Source organism: Muntiacus reevesi, chromosome 15 (assembly GCF_963930625.1).
Source record: "Muntiacus reevesi chromosome 15, mMunRee1.1, whole genome shotgun sequence".
In the NCBI taxonomy this organism is placed as follows: domain Eukaryota; kingdom Metazoa; phylum Chordata; class Mammalia; order Artiodactyla; family Cervidae; genus Muntiacus; species Muntiacus reevesi.
Window position 1 is genome coordinate 65220083 of NC_089263.1, and position 25825 is coordinate 65245907.

The 25825-nt window shown below is 61.4% G+C and overlaps 1 protein-coding gene across 2 annotated transcripts; it reads left to right on the plus strand.

Annotated features, from left to right (window-relative positions):
- The first annotated feature begins 2196 nt into the window (after positions 1–2196).
- On the plus strand, positions 2197–6439 carry ZBTB42 (zinc finger and BTB domain containing 42). Of its 2 annotated transcripts, none has more exons than XM_065906742.1 (2): positions 2197–2426; positions 2943–6439. In XM_065906742.1, the coding sequence occupies exon 2, from the start codon at positions 2960–2962 to the stop codon at positions 4229–4231; it is 1272 nt and encodes a 423-aa protein (XP_065762814.1). In that variant the 5' UTR covers positions 2197–2426; positions 2943–2959; the 3' UTR covers positions 4232–6439. The 2 variants fall into 2 exon arrangements, with proteins under 2 accessions (XP_065762814.1, XP_065762815.1); XM_065906743.1 differs by lacking the exon at positions 2197–2426 and adding an exon at positions 2549–2942 and having other exon boundaries at positions 3121–6439.
- Positions 6440–25825: the final 19386 nt, after the last annotated feature.

Below are 25825 nucleotides of genomic sequence, written 5' to 3' on the forward strand. Positions count from 1 at the left end.
GGCCCCGAGGAGCCCTCTGTCCCACCAGCCAGGCAGGGCAGGCCAGGACACTGCGCACCCCAGGGCCTTCCCTCCCGGCCTGGCTGGGGAGCTGTGTGCCCGGCCTGGGCAGGCGGGCCCGTCGGAGCAGTCAGAGTGAGGACGCGGGCGCCTGTGGACACTGGACGGACGGCTCCGCCCTGCTTCCACTCGAGAGTCACGACTACCCCCACCGTGTGCCTCACAGCAAAGACCCCGTGGAGAGCGTGGCGTGGCAAGGTCACGTGACACGGCAGCTCCTTGGAGAAGGCGAAGGCCCCGGGAGGAGATCGTGGGGCTGGGGACACCTGAGTGGGAGCGATGAAGAAGGCCCACTCCCGGGGGTGCTGCTGGAGCGGAGACAGGACTGGGGAGGAGCCGGGAGGGCTCTTGGGGAGACGTGTGTGGAGCCCGAGGACTCACGAAAGGCCCCAGGGCCTTGCCATGTGCCGGGCCCTCCAGTGAATCTCCCCCTTTTGCGTGGGAGAATATTAAGGTCTGAAGAGGTTACGGGTCACGCCCAAGGTTGGAAGGGGATAGAGGCGGGACTCTGAGCAAGACCCCGAGAAGTGGTCCCCTCTGGGTTCACTCTGACCTAACTTGAAATCAGCTACCCACACTGGGGTGGTGGCGGGGCACGGAAGTGAAGGAAGGGGCTGGCCTCCTCAGGAAGGGGTCCCCAGAGTGCCTGGGCCCTGGAAGCCAGGGCAGTCTTGCTGACTCTGAGCGCAGTGCCAAGCCAAAGACTGCCAAATGTAGGAAATAAAAATGCAAGCTGCCCGGTGAAATCTGAATTTCAGATAAACAAGGAATCGATTTTAGTATAAGAATGTGTCTTTCCTTCCTCCAGACTTTAGGTCCTAACTGCAGTGGGCCCCAGGGCCTCTGCTCACTCTTCAGGCCCCCAGCCCACCAGAGTTTAAATAGGATCTCTGGAGCTCTACCACACCCCCCATCTCACAGTCAGGAACCCCCCTCCCAGGGGTCCTGGCCTCCCAAGAGCACGGCTAGGGGGCTCCCCATCGCGCCTTTCTGCCTCTTCGCCCTTGTATACCTGGCCGGCTGGGTCCCACCTTTGTAATCCAGCATCCCCCATCACCACCCCCACGTCTAGTCAAGGCCTCCTTTCTACTCCTGCGCCGAACCCCACCCCTGCCCACCCTCTATCTCCCGGGGTTCTGGGCTGCCAGACTTGGATCCTGGTTCAACCACTGCCTGCCTGCTGTGTGGCCCTGGCGCCTTCCGAACCAAAACCAGTGAGATAACGAGAGCGCCTCACTAAAGCAACGGGTCTGCTGGGACAGCTGAGCAGTGGTCCACAGCGCCTGCATCCTGCTCTGCAAAGGCAGCTGGGAAGACTGCCAGCCAATAGTCACCCCACCTGGGGGTCCCAGCCTCTCCAAGTTCATTGCTCTCTGTTTTTCTCAGGCTCATTCCTTAACCCAGGACCTAGGTGTCCCCCCACACCTTCACAAGGTGGCCTTGCACCTGAAAGGCCAACCCAGCTCCTTCAAGGTGTCATCTCTCCCAGAACACTCCCCCCTCACCCCTCCCAGCCCCCAGTCCGGCTCTGGGCTTTGGGTCCAGTTCCCTCTCTCTCTATCACTGCGATGGTCCCCTCACCCCATCACGCCTTCTGGGACCGGCACAGTCCCCAAGGCTCACAGCTCCGTGCACCTGGCTCCCAGCAGAGGCCGCGCTGGGTCCGCTGAGAGGATGGAGAGTGCCCAGTTTTGGAACACCAAGGTCGAGAACCCGCCCAAACGTCTGGAAAAGGGGCCCAGCTAAATTAAATTCAAAACGAGGCTTTCAACGAAAGGGGGTGTCATCTTCTCAATATGTACGACTCCCCCCGCCCCCTCCTCCATCTCAGGGCGGGCGCCCCGCGAGGTGGCCGCGCTTCCCGGCTGCGCCTTCGGGAGCCTGGCGCCGGCACTGGCTGGGAGAGGAGCTGGTCCTCGGAAGGGGTCTCTCAACAGACGGGCGCAGTTGGGACCCCATGGGGGGGACCCCGAGGATGAAGCGGCAAGTATCGCGAGAGACCCCCTCCCCCGCCGCGTCCCGCGTCCCCTCCCACCCCAGCGCCCCAGATGGCGGCGCGCGGGGCCCGGCCGGGCGGGGCGGACAGGGAAGGGGCGGCGTGGGTGACCTCAGCGGTTCCGCCGCTCCGGGAAGTCGCCTCGGCCCGCCCCCTCCAGCCCCCGCCCCGAGTTTCGCTCTCTCCGGGGCGGGGCAAGCGGCGAGTGCTGCCGGGCCAGCCAAGTTGGAGCGCGCCCCGCCCGGCGCCCTCCCCGTCCCCGCGCCCTCCCCGCCGGGGCGCGCTGCCCGCAGCTCCGCACGCGCCGGGGCGGCACCGGGGAGGGCGCGCGGCGCGGGCAGCGGCCGGAGAGGAGCTCGGGGCGGCGGAGGTGAGCGCGGGGGGCGGGCGCCCGGCATTGCCCGCCCCGCCCGCCGGCCCGCTCCCCGCGGCCGCGCTGCCTTAAATGGGGCCCCGCGGCGGCGGCGGCGGCATCTGGCGGGCCGAGCGGCAGCTGGAGGCGGCGCGGAGGCGCGGACTAGGGGCGGCGCGGCGACTCGGGCGTCGGGGGACGCGGCCGGCGGCCGCCCCAGAGTGAAGTTCAGGGGCGCCCGCGCTGGGAGGGGTGCCCCGGGCGGAGACGCGCGCAGGTTCGCGCGGCTCCGGCCCCCTCCGCTGGAGCCCCGGGACCCGCCCCCGCGGCGGAACAGCTCCTGTTTACTTTCGATCGAGTTTTTCCTGCTCGGGGCAGGTGCCCAGGGCGACTCCGGGCGGGCAGTCGCGCGCGGCGCCCCGCGCCCCTCTCCCCGCGCTGCCCGCACCCGGGAAGGGCTGGCCGGGCGGCTGGGGGGCGAGTGGCGGCCGCGGCGTCTCCAGGCGCGCTCACGGGCGTCCCGTTTGTGCCCAGGTGATGACCGCGGCGGCATGGAGTTCCCGGAGCACGGCGGGCGGCTGCTGGGCCGCCTGAGGCAGCAGCGCGAGCTGGGCTTCCTGTGCGACTGCACGGTGCTGGTGGGCGACGCGCGCTTCCCGGCCCACCGCGCCGTACTGGCCGCGTGCAGCGTCTACTTCCATCTCTTCTACAGGGACCGGCCCGCGGGCAGCCGCGACACGGTGCGGCTCAACGGCGACATCGTCACGGCGCCTGCCTTCGGCCGTCTGCTGGACTTCATGTACGAGGGCCGCCTGGACCTGCGCAGCCTGCCCGTCGAGGACGTCCTGGCTGCCGCCAGCTACCTGCATATGTACGACATCGTCAAGGTCTGCAAGAACAGGCTCCGCGAGAAGGAGCGCGCGCTGCCCCCGGAGACGCCCGCCTCTGGGGCAGAGCTGCGGGGCCGGCCCCCGGGCCCTCTGTCTGCCTGGACCCCCGCGCCCTCTCCAGCCTCTCTGAAGGCCAGGCTCCCTCCCGCTGGGCCAAAGGCCACCCGCCCTCCGCCCGCACCGGGACCTCCCCCCTGGCAGGCGCCTGGAGAGTCAGACCGGGCCCTGGACCTGTCGCTGAAGCCCGGCCAGAAGCGGCCGCCCGTCTGCCCACCCTGCGTCCTCCAGACCGCCCCCTGCCGCCAGAAGCAGCCCGGGGCCCAGCCGGTGGTGAAGGAGGAGCCAGCCTCGGAGTCCGAGCCGGAGGACGGCTGCAGCATCCCTCGGAGCGCCCACAGCCCCCTGCGGCCCCCCGGTGTTCCCGCGGCGGAGCCCCTGGCCCGGGGCTTGGGGCCGCTGCCGGCCCGCGGGGTGGGCAGGGGGGCGCTGGGGCCCGAGGCGGAGCACGGGGCGCTGGAGGCCGCACTGCGGCCGAGCGGGCGCCTCTGCCTCTGCCCGCTGTGCGGCAAGCTGTTCCCCGGCGCCCACGTGCTGCAGCCGCACCTCAGCGCCCACTTCCGCGAGCGGGACAACCGCGCGCGCCTCTCGCCCGACGGGGCGGCACCCACGTGCCCGCTCTGCAGGAAGACCTTCTCCTGCACGTACACGCTGAAGAGGCACGAGCGTACGCACTCGGGCGAGAAGCCCTACACGTGCGTGCAGTGCGGCAAGAGCTTCCAGTATTCGCACAACCTGAGCCGCCACGCCGTGGTGCACACGCGCGAGAAGCCGCACGCCTGCCGCTGGTGCGAGCGCCGCTTCACGCAGTCGGGGGACCTCTACCGCCACGTGCGCAAGTTCCACTGTGGCCTGGTCAAGTCCCTGCTGGTGTGAGTGCCGACTGAGGGGCCGAGGGCGTGTGAGGCCCGCAACTCAGAGGGAGAAACCCCCAGGGCTGGGCCAGCCCAGCGGAAGGAACCCTGCTGCCCCGGGAAAATGGCCCCGGACGTGGCAGGACTGGGAGCCGCCCCGGCAGCCTCCTCCAGCCTTGGCCCTCTGCACCAGCTCACTGTTGTCCCTGGACCTGCCCTGACCAGACACCGAACTCCTCCGTCCCCTCCTGTCTGTCCCAAGGAGCGTCTGAAGGATCTGAAGGGCCCGGGCTCCCCAGCGAGAGGAGGCCAGCTGACTCTCCTCCCAGGCTTTCCTGATGGCCCCACGGGCAGGCCCGGGGCACCCTGTGAGCTTGGCACGCGCTCGGTGAAGGATGCCCGCTCACAGATGCTGTCAGTGTGAGTCCCGACGGGAGCGCGGACGGAACAGGCCGTTCCTGGCGGGTGGCAGCGGGAACCCCTGCAGGGCCCTCAGGGCACAGCTGGCGTCCCAGGGGCGCGGCCCCAGCGGGAACCCCGGTGACAGCAGCAGAACCAGCTGGGAGCAGGGGCTGCGGAGTTGCGGGCGCTGGGGAGGGAGGCAGGCCCTCCGGAGCTCCGGTCCTGCCCACACCGCAGCGCAGGGCAGAGAGTGGGGTTTGGAAACCTTTCTCTAGATACAGAAGGAGCCTCTGGAGGTTGCCAGATGTTGGCGCGTGGTCGCTGGGCCGAGCTGCTCCCCTGCCCGAGCGCAGGGACCAGTGCCCAGGGGCCGCCGAGGGGGGCCGGGAACACAGCCACCCGCCTGGAGTATTCCTTGTCAGTGGTAGGCCTGACCTGAAGGTCATCTGTCCACCTGATCACGGTCTCCCTGGAGCTGCTGGTCTTTGCCAGAGTGCTGGGCGGGGGGGCGGGCGGTGGACCGAAGGCTGCAGTTTGGATCAGAGCTTCCTTTTCCTACGGGGGTCTGGCTGAAAGCAGGCATTGCTGGGGCGGGGTGGGGGGAGGGCAGGTGGTCTCCAGGCAGTGGTCACAGGACCCCCCCACCGCTTGCAGAGGCCGACGCCCCTAAAAGGCACACAGCCGCTGCACTGTGCTTGGGGGGGCCTCCGCCTCGTCTGCCTGCTCCGTGGCCAGGTCTCCCTGCTGGATCCCAAGGCGGTGGTAGAGGTGGGGCCGCCCCAGGTTCTGGGGGTCCTGAAGGCGGCAGAGCCGCCCGGACTCCTGGTTTCCCCAGAGCGCGGGCTCTTTCTGCTGTGACCGGAAGTGGTGCTGAGGTCCGAGTTCAAGTTTAAATTATTGCTCGGCTCCTGACAACACTTGATGTCATATTTATTCGTCTGCCTGTTCTGCAGTAAGGAGACCGTTGGCCTTTGCAGCAGGTGGACAGGCGGGGGCCGCCCCCCTGCAGGCCCTCAGCCCTCCTGGTATGTGGGCAGCTGGCCTGCGAACCAGAGAGAGAACCAGGGGAAGGGGACCCCGCTTCTGATTGTCCTGGCTCCCGGGCCTGCACCTCTCGAAGGGCTGGTTGGACTGCATGCGTGGGTGATGTGCTCCATGATCAGATTTCCATGCATGAGTGCGTGTGTGTGTGTGTGTGTGTGTGTGTGAGAGAGAGTCTGCCTGTGTGGGCATCTGTGTCCAGCAAAGGCGGGGCCCGAGCCGGACCAGCACCCGAGTCCCTGCCCCAGCAGGCAGCGGGGAGATGAAGCCTCAGCCTTGGTTTTCCCCCCGGGGTTTCCACTGGGGAAGAAATTTATTTTCCCGGGACAGGAAGCCCGTCCTGAGTTATCAACACTGGATTCATTGTTTTCTGCAGTTACTGTGAAGTTAATGTAGAGAGAAGTGGTCAGTTTTATGTTTAACAACTGACACAGTTCAGATGAAATATATATATATATATATATACACACATATATTTAAGACACTAACCGTTTGGGATCGTGTCGCAGAGGCGTGTGTAGATAGACGTCTTGCTGGGGGCGCCTGCTCTGTGGGGCCCTCCTGGACGGCCCAGCCTCCCGCCCCTCGGGAGCCGCTGCCCCTGGGTGGGGGTCCTCCGTGCCCGGAGGACAGTCATTGGCGCTCAGTGTTCCGCGGGGGGACTTGCTGGCACGCGCCTGCCTGCTGTGACGGTCTGGAAATCAGTGCTGTCTTCCCCTTTGCACGTCATCGTCTCAGTGACAGAGGCAATAAAGCCCACCCCAGGTGGAGCGGGCCGTTCTTATTCCTGGGGACACCAGTGCGTGTGGGAACTGGAAGTGCCGCTGGTCTTGGGGGTGACCCACCCGGGTGGGCAGTGGGCACGCCGGGAGCCCTGTCCCAGAGGCCACCTGCCGTGTCTCCTGGGTGTAGTGGGCGGCAGCAGGCTGTGTACAGCTGATGGATCCTCATTCCCCAGATTTGTTACCTCGCCCCCACCCCAAATCCTGGGGAGTAGGATGTGGGTTGGGGCCTGCTGAGACAGCTCGTGGCCTCTTGCCTGGTGTAGGGGCGCTTTCTGAGGCCCCAGCCCTCTGGTTCTGGGTCTTGTCCCCCTGCTCCAGAGGAAGTCCCATCCCCTGCCCCACCCCTCACCCTGTGCCTCTCCCCTCCCTCCACACCCCCTGCCTACCCCTGGGCGGGATGGACACTCACAAGAGGTGAGCAAGGCTGGGCAGGGGTTTCATGCCCGCCACCCCCACCCCTACCCCGTGGCGCCCAGCTTGATCTTGGGATGGCTGAGTGGGACCTGATCAGGCGGGTGGCTGGACAGGCTTGGCTGCTGGGGGTTCTAGGACCCATGAGCCAGCTCCAGCTGATGGCAGGGCTGATGGGCAGTCTGCATGGACATTCCAGCCCCTCTCCCCTGACAGGGGCCTGAAGCTGGTGGATCCCTGAGCCCCCTCACTGGGCTCGGGGCAGATGGCCTTGAGTGTGTCTCTGGCCGTAGCACCCGCCAGGAAGAGCTGAGACAGACCCTGGAGGGGGTGGGGCTGGGAGCCCACACTTGCTGAGAGGACCCCGGAGGGTGCCCCGGGGTGAACGGGTACCGGAAGGGCTGCTGGTTCCTGGGCCTTCGAGTCCAGACCCTAGGTGCACGACGTCCTTGCTTCTGGGAGGTGGCACCTGCACCTTCCCTGCCCGGCCCAGCCTGCCTCTTAAGGAGCCTTCCTCCTGGACCGGAGCCACTGTCCTGCAGGGAGGCCCTGCCCTGTTCCTGGCTGGGCCCGTGACTCAGCCTGGGCCTTCTCAGAACCCAAAGGAGGCTGTTGCCGTGCCAACCCGGGCAGGGCAGGGGGGCAGTCAGAAGGTACCTGGCGGGGCAGCTGACCAGGATGGGCTTCCGGGACCCCTCCTGCCAGCCTGGCTCTGCCCAGCCGTGCTCACACCCTGCCCCCCACACCTGGGGGGAGCATCCAGCCTAAGGCACGTGGAGGGGCCTGGCTGGCCTGCAGTTGCAGAGCCAGTGGGTGGCAAACCCAGGCCCTGCTACAAAGCTCGCCTGCTGCCGCCCCGCTGGTGCTGGGCACAGCCCTCCCCCTGGCGCAGTGCCTCTAGAGGCAGTGCCGAGGGGAGGACTCAGGGGAGAGAGGGCTCCACAGCCACAGCAGGAGAGCACTCAGGGTTAGCAGTGCACGGGTGCCCCAGGCCGCGGCCGCCCTGCGGAGGTGGCAGAGTGAGGGGCCATGTGCCAGCGCGTGCAGACGTGCGGCGCCCGGGCCGCCCCGGGGAAGCTGCTGGCTTTGAAGCAGGGAGCGCCTGGGGCAGATGTGGCCAGCCTCAGGCCCCCCTCCCCAGCTTCCTCTGCCCCCCCCCCGGGCTCAGCGAGCTGCCCGCACCCCCCCCAACCCCGCCCCTGGCCCCGCTGCTTCCAGCACTCGTGCCCGCCGGTGGGTGAGGTTAACCTTCAGACCCTCGGGACAGACACACAGGCTTCTGACCCGCCAGCTCCATCCCCACCTCCCAGCCTGGAGGAGGAGGGGGCACCCAGCTGTCCAGCCTCTGCCCGGTCCCCTGGCCGACACCGCTCACCCTTCACAGCCCCAAGCCCGCCCGGCCGCGGTCACTGCCATCGTCACGGCGCCTCCCCTCCACACCTCCCCCCACTTCCACAGTCGCCCCCACCCACCCTTAAGGCGGGGGCCCCCCAGGACCCCCAGTCGAGGCCAGTTTCCAAGCTGAGGGCCCGGAGCTGAGCAGCCGCAAGCCGAGGAGAGGCAGAGACACTGCAGCCCTCCCAGCGGCACGGGAGGTCCGTCCAGGGCCTTCTCGGCGCGTCGCCTGCCCCCACCTGCTCGGAAGGGCAGACGTCTGTGCCCTCCCCGTCCGGCCGGCCACCTGGCCTCCCCACACCTGCCCCCGGGTCCCGTCCTCTCCCGCCTCAGCCCTCGCAGGGGAACAAGGCACCGTGGCAGACAGCTGCTGAGGGGAGCCTGGGCACGGCCAGCGGGCATGCCGGCGGCACTGGTGCTGACGATGCCGACCAGGAGGACGGCGCAGGGCTTGGTCCCAGTGCTCCCTGGGGCGGGGGAGCCCGTCCCCACAGTGCTGGCCGTGGGGGGGGGAGTGGGACCTGCCGGCAGTTGGAGGGGCATCACCGTCGGGTCCCAGGCCTCCTGGGCCACCATGCCCCCCGGCCTGCCTTCTCCGTCCTGCAGCTGCCCCTGCCCAGCCCCGGGGGCTCCAGGGAGGTGGTGGGCAAACCCCAGCAGCCGCGGAGGAGTCCAAGGACAGCTGGTTGCAGGGCCAGGCCCCGGCGGGGGCGGTTCAGAGAGGAAGCTGGCTGCGCTGACTCGTCCAGGCGCCCCAGCCCCAGCTCCAGCTGGGTCAGCAGGTAGCCCCGTAGGGAAGTCCGGCTCTGGGGCAACCAGAGCTCGCCCCCCTGCGTTGGGATTCAAATGGGTTTGTTTTCACCAGTTGGAACAGAAATCTGTGTACAGAGAAAGAAAGCCCATTTCCTTTCCTCCTTCAGCAGACAACTGGGGCCTCGAAAATTAGGTTCTGGAGCCAATTCCAATGCGTGTGTGCATATGTGTGTGCGTGCGTGCGCGTGTGCACATGTGTATGTGTGTGCATATGTGTATGTGTGTACATGCACATGTGTGCATGCATGTGTAAATGTATGCTGCGGGTGTGTGTGTGTGCACGCACACACGTGTGCATCGGTGTGTGCACGAGTGTGTGTGTGTGTCTGTGCATGTCTTGGGGGGTGTTCCCTCCGACAAGCAGTGCTCCAGTACCAGCTGGGTGTCCTACAACTCAACCCCATTCAGACACTGTCTACCCAGACACAGGTCGGATGCATGCTTAAGGGTTCAGTCCCACAAGACAGTCCTGCCCCCCCAATTCTGATGCTAGTCCCAAGCCCAGCTTGTCACCTGTACCTCTAACCCTTGGGTTATGGAGCAGAGGCTCCCCTGACCCCAGCAAAACAGATTATTAGATCATTTATTTAAAAAAAAAAAAGCATATAATTCAGGGTCAGTCAGGCGGTTCCTGGGGCGAGCTGTAGGGGCAGCTATGAGCTTCCAAGCTCCCTCTGGTTGAGCCACTCACCCTGAACCTCCATGGGCTGACCAGCCGGGACGCCCCTGAACCTCATCCTGTGGGGGCTTCAAGGAGGCTTTGTGCCTGGGCGCAGTTGATTAGATCATTGACCGTGGAAGGTCGATTCCATCTCCGCTGCCCCACTTCCCGAGAGGTCAGGGGGTGGGGCTGTCATCCAAGGTTGGCCCTCCTGGCAGCCCCCTCAGGGGCCTCCAGTCACCTCCTTCACAGGGCAGATGACAGCTCAATGAGTTTCCTCACACAGGAACTGCCGCGGGTTTCAGGAGCTCTGGGCCAGAGACAGGAACGAAGACCAAATGTGTCTCTTTCTGTTTTTTTGGTTGTGCCGCGTGGCTTGTGGGATTTTAGTTCCCTGACCAGAGATTGAACTCGGGCTCTGGGCAGTGAGGACGCAGAGTCCTAATCCCTGAACTGCCAGGGAATCCCTGTAGTTCTCGTTGTAAATCATAAACCACATCCTGTCCTGTGTCTTCGCTGGTACTGCGGGTTGGCTATCGCTGCCCTCACACAGCACCGCAGGGGCTTGGACCCCCGGCGTCACCGCTCACACCCTGGAGCCTGGGACCCCGGATCCAGGAGCACAGGGCCGGCTCCTCCTGCAGCCTGTCTCCGTGGGGTGCAGACGCCATGTCCTCACGTGGGCGCCCCTCTGCGCCTGTCTCTGCCCTCACCTCCTCTTACGGGGTCTCCAGTCAGACTGGATGAGGGCCCACCCTGGGACCCCAGTTCACCCTCATCCCCTCTTTGGAGACCCTGCCTCATAATGCAGTGACGTTTGAGCTCTGGGGTCAGGGTCTGCACGATCTGAATTTGGGGGCACAGTCTAGCCCCATACCTTTGGTGTTTCAGAAAGGTATGGAGGCTGGCAGACCCCAGCCCAGGAGTGGGGAGGCTCAGATCCCATCCTGGCCCTGCCCAGATCCAGATGAGCCACCACAGTCTTCTTAGAGGTGAAGGCTATTGGTGTTTCCCTTTTGCCCTCCAGCCCACAGGCCGCCGGCTGCAAGGCATTCAGAGCCACAGCTCTGCGGATGTCACGCTCCCCAGGAGCCCACAGGCTGAACTCTGTTCTGCCCACACCCTCCCCAGGGGCCACAGCCCTCGAACTCCCCCTCCCTCAGTCCGACGCACGGCATCCTCCCCCGCCCCGAGGCAGCCCACATGGATTCTGCTTCCTCACAGGGGCACAGGCGGACCTTTTCTCCCATCAGTCCCCACCGGCCGGCCAGGAATGGGGGCACACTTCTCCACCACTCCTCACAAAACCCCAGCCGTCCCGGGTCTCAGGCGTCAGGTAAAGCCCCTCCTTTCCTCACACCTCTGGGCTCTCGGCCCACTGTCCCTCCTCCACCTCCACCTCCAGGTGCCAAGGCCCCCGAGGCTCAACCCTGTGCAGGAAACGCCCTGGGCTCCCAGGCCTCTTCCCTGCCCCCTCAGCCCCACCCCTGCCTCTGTCACCTCGAGTAAGGGCATCTGCTCTAGGACTGCTTCCCTCCCCGCTGACCTGATCAAGCTTCACTAATAATTCAACCTTGCAGCTATGAACCCACCAAGCTTGTCATCTCCTCACCACGCCTCCCCTGCACCCCTCTTTATTCACTGCCCCTGCCCAGGCCTTGAGCCACTGGCCCTATTTTTGATCAAACTCTGGGGCAAAACTGAAACCTGGGCAGCTGTAAATATTCCCTTCACTGTGACATCCTCCAAAAAGGCAGGGCTGATGGCTCCAGGACTCGTGAACATCTACGTGACCTCCTTCACACCTGTATCATAACAGAGAGAGATGCAACCAAACCTCACAGAGTTTGCACCACTGGGGAAGCATGGCTAGACTACCTCTCGGCTCAGTCGCTCAGTCGTGTCCAACTCTGCGGCCCCGTGGACCGCAGCACACCAGGCCTCCCTGTCCACCACCAACTCCTGGAGCTTGCTCAAACTTATGTCCATCGAGTTGGTGATGCCATCCAACCATCTCATCCTCTGTCGTCCCCTTCTCCTCCTGCCCTCAATCTTTCCCAGCATCAGGGTCTTTTCCCATGAGTCAGTTCTTTGCATCAGGTGGCCAAAGTATTAGAGTTTCAGCTTCAGCATCGGTCCTTCCGAAGAATATTCAGGACTGATTTCCTTTAGAATGGACTGGTTGGATCTCCTTGCAGTTCAAGGGACTCTCGAGAGTCTTCTCCAACACCACAGTTCAAAAGCATCAATTCTTCGGCACTCAGCTTTCTTTGTAGTCCAACTCCCACATCCATACGTGACCACTGGGAAAACCATAACTTGGACTAGACAGACCTTTGTTGGCAAAATGATGTCTCTGGTTTTTAATATGCCATCCCCTACCCCCACAGAAAGTAGTGAGACATGCTGGGCAAAAAAATAAAAAGGTATGTTTAGAGTAACAGTCAGAAGGCAGTGGAGAGCGGGTGAAGCAGAACCTGGAGAGGAGCCCATCTTTGAACGACAAACACTGTGGCCAGCCAGACGTGTGAGTTTGTGGCCGCAGGGTCACCAGACATGTCCCAGGGAAGACACACATAAACAGCTGAGAGGCGCATGGAAGAGCGTGAAACTCACAAAGCCACAGTGAGCCGTCACCGCACCCCGTCCTGAAAGTCGGTGATGGACACCACCGAGTGAGGATGGAGACGTGGAGCAACCAGAGCATTCCCACGCCGCACGGAAGACGGACTGAGCTTCTGATGAAGGTCAGCATGCGCCCATCACTGGAGGAAGTGAGTCCGCTCCAGAGCGTGGCCCAGGAGAGCTCACACAAGTGTGTGCAGAGGGACCTGACTCCTATTCACAACGGGGCTTCCCTGGCAGCCAGAGGATTGGATTCAGCGCTCCCACTGCAGGGCGCATGGCTTCAACCCCTAGTTGGGCAACCAAGATTCCACATCCCTCGAGGCACAGCCAGAGTGTTAAAAGTTTTAAAAGCCTTAAAAAGTGTTCACAGTGGCTTTCCCATATTACCCGGAAACTAGACGTGGCCTGAATGTGCATGAATATGACCGCCGCACATTCACACCACAGGGTGAAACAGACCCAAAGGGAACCGGCGAGTGAGGCGTGCCGTGGGTGGACGTCATCGTCCCCAGGATGCCCTCCAGGACCTCCAGGGCAGGCGGAGCCATCTGGGGTGGGGGGACCAGCAGGCTGGCAGCTAGGCAGAGGAGGGCAGGCCGGGCAGAACACAGGGCATGTGCGGGTGACAGACATTTCCAGCTTTACCTGGGGGTGTGCCATGCGGGTGCAGACACAGTTAATCTTTGTGTCTTTCCGCACGTGTGCTGTTGACACTGAGACAGTCGTGGGAAGACAAGGGCAGCTGGGGGTCTGGACACAAAGTGGAGTGGAAAGACGGGTCGCTGAGACTCGTGATGGGTGCAGGGAGTTCAGTGCGCCGCTGTATCTGAGATTTCATGAAATAGGTGTGTTTAGAGTGGGGGGAAAAAACAACAATGCGCAGGTACGTTCTGCCTCAGCCTGGCGAAGCTGACAGCCTGGCACCACCCTTGCTCGGGGCAGCTGTGGGCAGCAGAACTGGCGCACGGGATGGCAGGGTGCCGGCTGGCACGTGTCTGTTGTGGAAGGCCACTTGAAACTGCTGTCCACGTCACGAGCACGCGCGCTGGCCCAGGAGCCCTAGGAATCTGCCCGACAGATGCGTGCACAGGAGCGCCGAGTGGCTGACGTGTGAGAGTCTTCATCAGAACCACGCCTCTGAACAGGCTCCGATGTCCAGGGGCAGGGGCCCGGTTAGTGACACCACGGCCCACACGCTGGACAGAATACGTCACAGCCACGGAGTGCAGACGCCCCGTGTGGGGCAGGGTGATCTCCGCGCCGTGAGGTGAAGCTCGGAAGTGCAGAGGGGCGCTGGCCACCATCCCCGGGTAACTCCCGGGCACCTGTGCACGGCAACGTCGTTCGGACGTGTGTAAGGCCTCTGGCAGGATAGTCACAAAATAGCTAACTTGGTAGCTATCTTGATCACTCGTGGGGCTGAAAGTTGGTGTCTGGTGTGGGAAGTCGGGGGGGCAGGGTCCTCCCAGGGGGCCCTAGTGGTAAAGAGGCCTCCTGCCAACGCAATAGACGTGAGAGACGCAGGTTCCATCCCTGGGTCAGGAAGATCCCCTGGGGAAGAAAACAGCACCCCGCTCCAGTGCTCTTGCCTGGAGAATCCCCTGGACCCAGGAGCCTGGCGGGCTACAGCCCATGGGGTGGAAAGCGTTGGACACGACTGAAGTGGCTTTGCACATGTATGTGGGAAATGGAAGACCTTTTTAAATTTTTAATCACCTTACCAATCATTTGTTCCCAGTTCAAATGTTAATTAAAACATAAACTTCTTTATCCCAGAACTCCTTCCACTTTTAATCACTGGTTGGTTCTGTGTACCTTCTATTTCCTCCCCCCCCGAACTGCTGCGTTTTATTATCATTAAAAGACACACATTGGAGCGCTCCCCGGACATAAACTCCCTGCCTGCTCTCTGCCCCATCTTTGTTGCTGTTCAGTTGCTCAGCCTGACTCTTCGTGACCCCACGGACGGCAGCACATCAGGCTTCCCTGTCCTTCACCATCTCCCAGAGTTTGCTCAAACTCATGTCCCCTGAGTCAGTGATGCCATCCAACCAGCTCATCCTCTGTCACCCCCTTCTCCTCCTGCCCTCAATCCTTCCTAGCATCATGATGATCTTTTCCAGTAAGTCAGCTCAGTTCAGCTGGTAAAGAATCCGTCTGCAATGCAGGAGACCTGGGTTCTGATGCCTGGATTGGGAAGATCCCCTGGAGAAGGAAATGGCAACCCACTCCAGTATTCTGGCCTGGAGAATTCCATGGGCTGTACAGTCCATGGGGTCACAAAGCAGGACACGACTGAGCAAGTTTCACTTTCACATCAGGTGGCCAAAGTATTGGAGCTTCGGCTTCAGCATCAGTCCTTCCAATGAATATTCAGGACTGATTTCCTTTAGGATTGACTGGTTTGATCTCCTTGCAGTCCAAGGGACTCTCAAGAGTCTTCTCCAGCACCACAGCTTGAAAGCATCAATTACTTGATGCTCAGCTTTCTTTATGGTACAGCTCTCACATCCATACCCCATCTTTACCTCCACCATGATTCGCTTCTAGTGTATTCTCCAATGTTTCCTTTTATAAATACAGGCAAATATTCTTTCCCCCATCATCACCCCAAAATGTGGCATACCATCACCATGTTCTGCATGTTGCCTTTTTTTTCACTTAAAAAAAAAAAACAGACCATGGAGACCTTCTCCCGTCAGCACATAGAAAGTCCCGTGACCCCGTTGTTGAGGGCTGCAGTGTTCCCTGGTGCGGCTGTCCTGACGTGATTTGGTCTCCTAGAGGGACACCTGCCTGGTTACCCCTTTTGCTGTTATAAGCAGCACCTTGGTCAGTAACCTTGATCGTGCGTCCTTCTGCGCAGGGGGCATTTGGTGTACATCCCCAGTGGGGGAAAGCATCCGTGATCCTGTCAGGGGTCAAAATGCCTCCTTGGGGGTGGACGCTACCCTCACCCCTGCACCTGCTTCTGCCACCTTGCCAGCCCAGCCTGGTAGCAAACTCGGATTTACAGGAAGTTTCCCGTTCTTGTCTCTTACATTTCTCCTGTTACAGGTGTGAGGTCCCCTCCTTCTGGGTGCTCGCTCCCACCCCCGCCCACTTTCCCAGGGTTATTTCCACTCCAGTGCCGAAGGAGTCACCCAGTTCTTTCCAGCACGTTTACATTTTCACTTCTTTCACATTTATATCTTTGTTCGATGCTTTCGTTTTAACTGGTACGTGGTCACACTGAGGATCTGACATCTTCATTATTCGGATGAGCAACACTATCCAAGTGTCCACCTGCACCTTCGCTGACTGGAGAGTGGCCCCCAAACTCCCATGTGCGTCCAGGCCTGTCCCCTCCCACTGCTCCCCCCAAGTCCCTGCCTGCCGCCCAGTTCTGCGGTGGACTCAGTAGGCCTTGGGATGTATACTGATCTGTGCCTGGACAAGCTGCTCTTTTCTTTTTTTCTGGGTTCCTTTGGCAGCTGGTACTTTCACTTGTCCATCTTTCATGCCAACTGGAGCATTAGCTCCTCTAGTGCAAGGCGAAGAGTTCTCCTTACTCTGCAACCCTCTCCAATCAGTTTCTCTCCCAACAGGCCACCACCACTGCAGGTCGCCAAGTCAGAGGCCCTGTTACCTGCTCTGAGATCTCAGCTGACGGTCCCCTCAAAGCCTGCTCCTCAGCATCAGTTTTGTTTCTACCTCACTGGCTTTTCCCCGCCCCTCTCCTCGGCCCCCACGCCCCAGTGCCAACTGCCTAGGGCCTTCCCTCCTTGCCCCCGTGGTGAAGGGTCTTGCTGGGGCCTCCTAACGCGATGCTGCCGGTCGCCAGCTCCCTTCCGAGCCCGGTCACCCAGGTGACACCCACACATCTCCTGAGTGCCTTCCAGGAACACAAAGTGAAACCCGGACTTCCCCCCCACACACCATCCGCCCCCACTACAGGAGAGCTTCGGGGAGCCTGCCGTTCAAGCCAGCCGCCGGGATGTCACGCCGGCCCTTCCTCTGCCTCCCCCCCGCGGCCCACAGCGGGTGCAGAGCACACGGCGGCTCTGTCCACCTCCACGGCCGGCGCCCTGGTCTGAGCGTCGGCCTGCTCCGCACTGTGGCCCCCGCGGCTCCGAAGGCCCTCCCCGGGCCTCATCTCCAGCATCGTCCGAGCCCTCCCTCTGAGGCCCGGCGCCACGGCCCAGCCCAGGGCCCAGGCGCGCCGGCAGGGGCTGTCCCTGGCGGGGAAGGCGGTCCCTGCAGCGGCTCACGGGGCGGGCGCCGGGCCCGGGTCCCGGCCTCTGTTACCAGCGCCCTGCCCGTCCTCCTGTGCCGCCCGCGGAGGCTGACAGGAAGCAGCTTCTCGCGCCCCCTCCCCAGGAGGCTCTGCAGCCAGACGGGCGGCGACAGAAGCCGAAAGCCGGGCGGCCGCTCGCCCAAAAGAGGACAGCGCGGCGCGAGCAGAGGGCCTGGCAGGCACCGCGAGTTCTCAGCCCTCACCTCCCGCCCGCAGCCCAGCCGCAAACTCCCGGCCGGCCGCGCAGGCGCGCTGCCGCCCCGCCCCGCACGCGCTCGCACGTCACGTGGGACGACGCGCCGGTCGCTCCGGGAAGTCGCCGCCCCCGGAAACGCGAGCCGCGCGGCTTCGGGTTCCGGCCCCCGCCTGGGGTCCGGGGGACGCGGTGCTGGCGGACCGCGCAGCGCGCGGCGTGCCGCGGTGTGGCCTGCGCGCGGGGCCGCAGCGCCCGGCACGTCCTGCACGCTGCGTGCGCGGCGGCGGGAGCGGAGACTCGGCGGTTCGCCGGGACGCCGCGCCCGCGGCTGGGCGGCGGCCGCGCTTGCCCGCCGTGCCCGTCAGTGCCTGCGGGGTCGCTCCTCGTTGGGGGCGAGACTGAGGAGACGTGGGAGACGAGTCACGGCCGGCGCGGCGCGGCCACCCCGCGGGAGAGCGGGCCGAGCCGCGAGGCCGGGAGGGACAGGGCCGCGCCCGGGGCCGGGTGAAGGAGGGGCGGGGAGGCCTGCCCTCGGAGGGGCCTGACCGGCCTGCTTCAGGTTTCGCTCGCTGCGGGGCCCTCCCGCCTCCCCTGTGCAGCTATAAGGAGCGCCGTAGGGTCCCGCAGCCGGAGGGAAGCAGGGAGGACACAACCCCGAGAGACGGACGCAGCCCAGGGTGCAACATAAGCCGGTTAGACTCGACGGGCCCGCGGCGGCAGACGAGGCAGCTTGGACCTTTGTCCTCGGTCAGCAAGCTGCATGACCCTGCAGGCCTCCCCGGTGGCTCAGGGTGAAGAATCTGCCTGCCAGGCGATGGATCCCTGCGTCCGGAAGACCCCCTGGAGGAGGGCGTGGCAGCCCACTCCGGTATCCTGGCCTGGAGAACGCCATGGACAGAGGAGCCTGGCGGGCCACAGCCCACGGGGTCGCGAAGAGTCAGACACGACTGAGCGACTAGGCACGCAGAAGTGCCACACGCAGAGGCGCTGTGACAGGTCCAGTTCCAGTCGCTCGGCCGTGTCTGACTCTGAGGCCCCAAGGACTAGTCAGCCAGGATCCTCTGTCCGTGGCGTTCTCCAGGCAAGAATACTGGAGTGGGTTGCCATTCCCTTTGCCAGAGGAGCTTCGTGACTCAGGGATCAAGCCCAGGTCTCCTGCCTTGAGAGCAGAATCTTTACTTGTCTGAGCTACAGGGAAGATCCATTTCCAAGGCACCATCAAAATACCAAAAAGCAGTTGGTGGCCCAACTCCTGGAAATCTCCACCCCTTCCCCAAAATAGTTGAAATAATCCTCCCAGTTACTCACCTGTGAAATTACCCAGCCCATAAAAGCTAACCAGGCCACACGTGGCGGCCGCTAGACTCGCCTTCTGTGATGGCCCACGTTTGTGGAGTGTGTTTCTCACTGAAGAAACCCACTTCTTATCACTTTGTCTCGCACTGAATTCTTTCTGTGATGAAACATCAAACACCTGAGCTTCATTAGGTCCCGAAACCAGATACTGTGGGTTTCGGCTGGCTTTGAGGCCCAGCCATGTGGGTTGCTGTTGTTCACTCAGTCATGTCCGATTCTTTACCACCCCACAGACGGTAGCACGCCAGGCCTCCCTGTCCACCATCTCCCAGAGCCTGCTCAACCTCATGTCCATTGAGTCGGTGGGTTAGAGTCCCAGCCACGTGGGTTCAGGTCCCCTCAAGGTAAACAGTTTCAGTCCTGAGGGTCCTTGCTCAGCCCTGGGGCACAGGGCCAGGGCAGCTCCGAACTGACCCTCAGCAAGGCAGTCTGCATGTCTTCCAGGTTCAAGTCTCTCTAATCAGAAGCTCTTCCACTGCCTGACTGGACTGGGCTTTGGGGAGACATCTTGGTTTTGTCCGAAGCTAGGCTCACCCCTGAGCTCACCAGGGAGGTTGGGTAGAAGAAAGTGATGCAGCCAGACAGCAGGGAGCTCCATGGTGGGTGGCTGTATCTCTAGGGCGCAGAGGAACGCTGGAGGCAGCAGGGGACGGAGAGGAGTTCTGACCCATCTCCAAAGCCTGAGATGAGTGAACGCTGGGAGAAAAAGCTCCACTACTTTAGACGACTATAGTGTAAGTGGTATTCCCACTGGGCAGCTCGCTTTTGTACAAATCTCGGAATCCTTCAAAACTTTGCGTTTCCCTAAGTCTACTTCTAACAGTAAACAACTTGCTACAGAGGACTTCGCTGGAATAACTCCACTTCCATCCCCACTTCTGTCTTCCAGTTGGTTTCCATGCCTCCTCTCTGCTTTATTCCAAGCCTCCAAGTAAACTTAAAATGTCCCTCATTTCCTTAAAACCACTGTAAATTCTTGCACACTTTCACTGTAAAATTCAGTGTTGACTAGAAAGACGCACAGGCTGAGAATTGCGAGTAAAGTTTTCTTGGGGGCAGAATGCAGACTGCAGCCCAGGAGATAGCACCTCCCCGGGAGACAGCTCTGAGAGACTGCTCCAAAGAGGCAGAGGGAGGAAGGTCAGCATGTAAGACTTCAGCAAACGGGGAGTTCATGGCAATCAAGTGCTTACTTTACAAAGGTTTTCTGCTAGTCACGAGGAGCTGATGTCACCTTGAAGGGATTTAATGATTTTCTAGATAAGAAGAAGTGCAAGGATTGGGATCGTGGAATCAGTTCCTGAAAATATCTAACTATCTAAAGACCTGTTCCACCGGCTTCCCTGGAGCACAGAGTGCCTCTCTCCACCCTGAATTCCCCTGGAGGGGGGTGGTGGTGCGCAGCACAGGGTTCAGTCTCCACCGAAAGTGACGTCGCTCAGTCGTGTCCGACTCTGCGACTCCATGCACTGTAGCCTTCCAGGCTCCTCCATCCATGGGGTTTTCCAGGCGAGAGTACTGGGGTGGGTTGCCATTTCCAGATGGCAGATGCCCTTGTTGTTAAGTCACTGGCAAATGCTCTTGGCAAGTGCCCGTTTGTAGCTGACATTAGGGAGATGGATGGACAGTTGGACCTGTTAACCAAAAATAATGAAATAGTTATTTTTACCAGCAAAACAAGTTTATTCGGGAGCAGTAAAGGATTGGAATTCTAGACTTGCAAGTATGGCAAACCATATGAAATCGTGGCAAAGCCAAAGAGAGGAAACTCTTTTATAGAGGAGAAAGGAAGTTGGGAGGGGCTGTTACAAAGTCTGTTGACGGAAACTGGGAGATCAGAGCATAGTGGGTTTTCATTGGTCAAATTGTGACTGTCTCTTATTGGGTGAGCTGTTGCCACGCAAGGAAAAAATCTTTCTTCCTCCTGATAATAAAACAATGTCACTTCCTGCGGGGGATGAAGGTACCCGTCTTCCTGTCTGAATCGCGTTGATGTACATGTAGTGAGTGGTACGTGTGTGAGAGCTCCTCCTTCTGGCCTGTTAATTCCATTTGAGTGAGCTTTGGTTTACTGATTTTCACAGATACATGAATGGACAGTTGGATGAATGCATGGCTAGTATATCAGTCAGAAGCACTTTTGGTTTCAAGTAGCAGTAGTTAATGAAAAGTGCTGTGGTTTGGACCAACGGGTTTATTTTTCTCCCATAACAAGAGTCCTGGTAGCAGGCAGGTCTGCTCAGCAGCCTAGTCATGTCAGACCAGCATCTCTGCAATCATGTTTGGCTTCCCTCATGCTCACAGAGGTTGCCACAGCTCCAGACATCACACCCACGTTCCAGGCTAGACAAAGAGGGGAAAGGACAATGAAAGGGATGTCTTCCTCTTTTATCAGAGAAACGAACTCCCCAGAAGCTCCCCGGTAATCTTCTTCAGTCTCACTGGTCAGAACCGGGTCCCACACGACCAGCGCTACTAGAGCAGAGCTGGGGGAGTGGGCACGGAGTGTGTCCAGTGTCTAGCAGAAGAGAGGAGGGTGGAGGTGTGACTGCAGCCGACGCTGGGCATTGTGGCCTCCCAGCATCTTTTGAATATCATCCCTGCAGTTGGGTGGTTCCCACATTGTGAACCCTGTCCCTCCGGCTTGGAATCCAGAAGGATTGCATAGCCCAGCCTCCCCTCACTACTGGGGCAGATGTCCAACGTGACCTGGGAGCGGGCAGTGGCACCAGTACCCCATGGACTGCTGGAGCAACGGTTTTGCTGGACTGGTCCTGGCAAAGGCAGCTTGTTTCTGGGGCAGGGGGTGGTGTCCACCTCCTGCTGCTGCAGCAGCTCGGCCGCGGTGGGGGTAGCAGAGCCCGTAGCCAGACCAGTCCTGGCAGGGATTCCGGGCGCTGTTCCTGGAAGCTGAGCCAGATCCGTGAGCTCTCTCACAGCTCCTTATAAATCCACACGTGCGTAAACAAGCTAGAGTGGATCCTTCACCCACAGCCGTTAGGGGCTGGGTGTGTCTCCACAGATGCCATGTCCTCATCCCATCCTGAGACTCGGACCCTGCTTGGAAACGGGCTCTTTACAGATGTCATCAAGTCACCAAGAGGTCCTTGGGGTGGGCCTCCGTCCAGGACGCTGGCGTTCTCCTAAGAGGGAAGCGTGGACACAGACCCCCGGGGAGAAGGTGGCGTGACTCCAGGGACAGACGTCGAGGGGCTGCGGCTTCGAGCCCTGGAGGCCAGACTGACGGCAGCTAGGGGCTGGAGGCCCCTCCCCCAGACCTTCAGAGGGAGCACGTTGTGTCCACACCTGGATGCTGGACTTCCAGCCTCTGGAGCCTGAGAATAAGTTCCTGTGGTTTTAAGACCCCCGGTCTGCGGATCTTTGCTGCGGCAGCCTCAGAACATGCATACAATAGGGAAGGACCCCAGCCCATCCCCCAAACAACCGTGAGTGTCAGGGTGAGGGGAGAGCGGGCAGACGGACGTGTAAGCAGACACAAGTGGTGGGGTCTGCTCAGTGGCGAGGCCCCCGCCCCCAGAGAGAGCTGCAGCAGGGCCCAGACGCCCGGCCGTGTGCTTCCAAAGCAGGTTCTGTTGGGAGCTCTGCCAGCCAGGGCCACCAGTCTCCTGCAACGTCCCACCACCCGGCCTGAACTGCCCCAGCCCAGAGAGGATGGGTGGAGAGGGCCACCAGTGCTCAGGCCGAGGGAGTGCCCCCTCCTGGGCCACCCCCTCCTCCCCGCCTCGCCATCCTGGAGCAAGGCCAGGGCATTGCACTCCAGCTGTAGACTCCACTAGTACCATCCTCAGGGTTGGGTTTACCCTCCCTGAAGGTGGCCGCACGTGAGACACAGCGCCCACCCCCCTGGTATTTCCAAGGGCAAGAGGCCTCTTAGAGCAGCAGGCACCCACAGATGAGAGGCCGCCTTGGTCCAGGAGAGCCGGGGAGACGGGGGCTGCAGAAAACAGCTTACCCTGCTGTTTCAGACACAGAGGCGGCATGAGGGGCCTGTTCACAGAGGGGTGGGCGGGGGCGGGGGCAGGGCAGGTTGAGGGGTGCCCTGCTAGGGAGATGGGCACCTGCAGCGAGGCCGCTGGAGGGGCCTGGGGGCTGGCCTGGTGTGGAGCCCGCGGCCACGTGCCTGCTGCCGTGAGCACACTGGGCGAGGGCCGCGGGTCCTGGTGAGGAGTATCGGACCCGCAGACGGGGCCTTCCTGTCCGCCTGGTTTTCAAGCATCCCCTGGGCAGCAGAGGCTTCTGGGAACATCTCTGTGGGACACAGGTGAAACGCTCTGCCCATTTCAAGAGCTTCCTTCAAACACCCCTGCCCAGCTCTCCAGGCCCCAGCCACGGCCCTGTGGACCACCCCCGCTCCCACTGGGGGCCGCACCTGTGAACCAGGCAGTCACGCTCCAGGAGGTCCTTGTGACCACTCTGAAGGTGGCTTTGCCGTGGTCCTCCGGGGCCTCCCCAAGCTGGGCTGTGCGCCGTGGGGCCAGCTGACCACTGACACCCCTTGCCAGCTCGTCCCATTCTCCTCTCTTCACCCATCCAAGGGTCACCGCGTGAGGCTCACCCACACCCGGAGGGAGGAGCTGCAGAGGCGGCCTCCACGTCCGGCAGACACTCGAGGCCCCTGTGCCCGGCGGGGCTCAGTCTCACGCCCTCTGTCCTCAGTCAGAGGCGGGGATGAGTGGCGCGGGTTTAACTCTCCATTTGTGTGGATGGAGGGTCAGTGGGGCGCCAGGGCGGCTCAGGGTCACCTCCCAACCCCTGCTCTCGTCTCCCAGGGCCAGCAGCTCAGCCAGGAGCTGCCTGTGGCCCCTGAGGCCACGATTTCGTGCCAGCCACCTCGGGGTCCAGCAGTTCCCCTGTTAGGGCTGCCGGAGGCTCCCCCAGAGCCCCCTCTTCTCCGGCATCTCAGCAGCACCAGCCCCAATAGGTCACGGGTCCCAAATGGCAGGGTGGCCTGGCCCCCGCCTGGCCCCACGCAAGAGCTCTCACTCCTCTTGATCCGGCCCCACTCGAGCCTGGAAGCCCACGTGTCACTCAGTAAACGTGTTGGGACGTGTTGCCTCCAAAATGCAAGATGGCTCACGACAGGAATTACCTGGCAGTTAGGAGGGCTCCACACTTCCACGGCAGGGGGCACAGCTTGGGAAACTGAGGTCCTGCATGCCTCCGGGCGTGGCCGAAAAACAAAAACAAAGTTCCGAAAGGACTCATCAAGCACAGCGCCCCATATTTCGAGTGGGCAGCACGAGTTACAGCAACTCGTTTTTCACTCTGGGGCGAGGGCTGACCGCCACACTCCAGGTCACGGGGCCCTGGCAATACCACCACCTGAACCTGCATGAGGCTCGCCTCCCACCCTCTGACGCATGCCTCACTGCGGCATCTGGTGCCCTTACCACTTCCTAATAACTGGGTCCGATTAGCACGATACAGTCAATGCAGGGCGCAGAGCAGTGTCTCAGCTGCCGGCTTTCAAGTGACCAAGCTCCCCGGGAGCCAGGCTGTGACGGAGGCAGGATATACTGATACCCCTGCCATGTGAAAGCAGAAGGCTTCTGATTCTTTCAGATTAGTCAGGATTGAGGGGGAAACAAAACACCAGGCGGGTGACTAGCTGAACACTGGGCGCAGAGGACATGGTGGTTTGCTCCACAAATACACAACATCCCGAAAAGCTGTAGATGTCTTAAACTTATCACATTCGGATTAAATCCACCCCAGTCTCCCGATGGTCTTCACACCTAGCCTGTGGACACACCGGCAAAATAAACACAGGACAAGGGAGCGTGCTACTTTCCTGTTGCTGCTGCAGCCGATCACCACAGACCCCGGGACTTCAAACAGCCGCATTTATTTTCTCACGGTTCTGGAGGGCAGAAGTCTAATATCAAGGTGTCGGCAGGGCTGAGTCCAGGGAATCATCACCTCTGTGTTTTCCAGTCTTTCATGGTGATGTTAATTTCAATCCCCTTGGGGATAGTTTTGGCAAGGTCGGAGGCCTTGCCCTTGGGTGTCCTGCCTGTCCCCGCCTCCCCATGATGTCATAAATTGGGTGTCCTGCTTGGCCCCTCCTCCCCATGATGTCATAAAAATGAATTTGGTTTTTGTCCCCATCCCTGACACGGAGCTCCTAAAATCCCTGGAATTTTCTGAGTGATAGGGAGTATCTTTTCTTCTTCATAAGGAGGCCTTTTTTGAAAACATCTGGGTTTATGCTAATGCGTGGTTTGGGTGGGGGCCCCTGGATGGCCTCAGGATGGAGCGGGTCACCAGAAACGCCTGATGGTAGAGGACTGGGTGCTCAGCCCTGCCCACTGGGCTCCTGGGAAGCCAAGAGGGGTGCTGCAGGTTAAGCTCTATGAACACTCTAACAACACGATGTGATCAGTTTCTGGGTTGGGGACACATCCAGGTGCTGGGAGGGTTCGGTTCAGTTCAGTCGCTCAGTCGTGTCTGACTCTTTGGGACCCCATGGACTGCAGCACACCAGGCTTCCCTGTCCATCCCCAACTCCTGGAGCTTGCTCAAACTCATCTCCATTGAGTCAGTGATGCCATCCAACCATCTTATCACCCCCTTCTCCTCCTGCCCTCAATCTTTCCCAGGATCAGGTCCTTTTCCAATAGGTTGGTTCTTGGCATCAAGTGGTCAAAGTATTGGAGCTTTGGCTTCAGCATCAGTCCTTCCAATGAATATTCAGGATTGATTTCCTTTCGGATTGACTGGTTTGATCTTTTTGCAGTCCAAGGGACTCTCAAGAGTCTTCTCCAGGACCACAGTGCCAAAGCGTCAGTTCTTTGGAGCTCAGCCTTCTTTGTGGTCCAGCTCTCACATCCACAGATGACTACTGGAAATTAGTAAAGGTAAGGAAACATCCCCCTCAGCTGTATGAGCCAGTCTACAAATTACTGAACCTGAAGAGGGCACCTTGGGGCCCCTGACAGAGAAGCCTCGGATTCAGAAGCACCGGTGACAAGCTGGACTTGGGCTTGGTACACAGGGGATGTGGCCGTCTGGAGAACTGAGCCCTCAAGCTGTGGGATCTGTGCCACTTTGGGCAGACAGTATCAGGATCAAGATGAACAGTGACACCCAGAGGGAGTCCGCCGAAACCCGGAGAGAACAGCTGGGGTCTGGAGTGCTGAGAGCAGACCCGAGTTTCCCTAAAGTGGCTTCTCCGCTCTCCTTCCTGGGAGCAGGGCCCATCACTCCTGTGCCGAGTCTGCCTGAGCCCAGTACGCCCAGCAGCCGGAGGGGTGACCGCGACCCGTTGGCCTCACCCGGAAATGGACTTGGGCCAGACTCTTCCATCACTTGAGCTCCCAAAGCCTCCTGTCTGACACGGCGGCACGTGGAGGCCTAAGGGGCCAGCGTGTGGCCACCCCCGGGGCACATGCCTGTTCTTCCCCAGCTCACGTGGTCGGTGGCCCCGGTCCTCTGGACAGGCCCGGGGAAAGCTCTGTGGCGGACACGTGTGGCCCATAGCAGCAGCCTTCCTCGGGGGGACTCTGACCCTCCCCATCACGGAGCTTGGGTGTCTACAGCCTGATTCAGAGCGGGGAGCTGGGTGAGGGTCTCAAATCCCCAGCCTGGTTCTGCTTCGGCCAACAAACTCTCAGAGCTTCCCCTGGCCACTC

What these genes read in the sequence shown, in the direction of transcription:
- ZBTB42 (XM_065906742.1), top strand. Translation starts at nt 2,960, where the DNA reads ATGGAGTTCCCGGAGCACGGCGGGCGGCTGCTGGGCCGCCTGAGGCAG.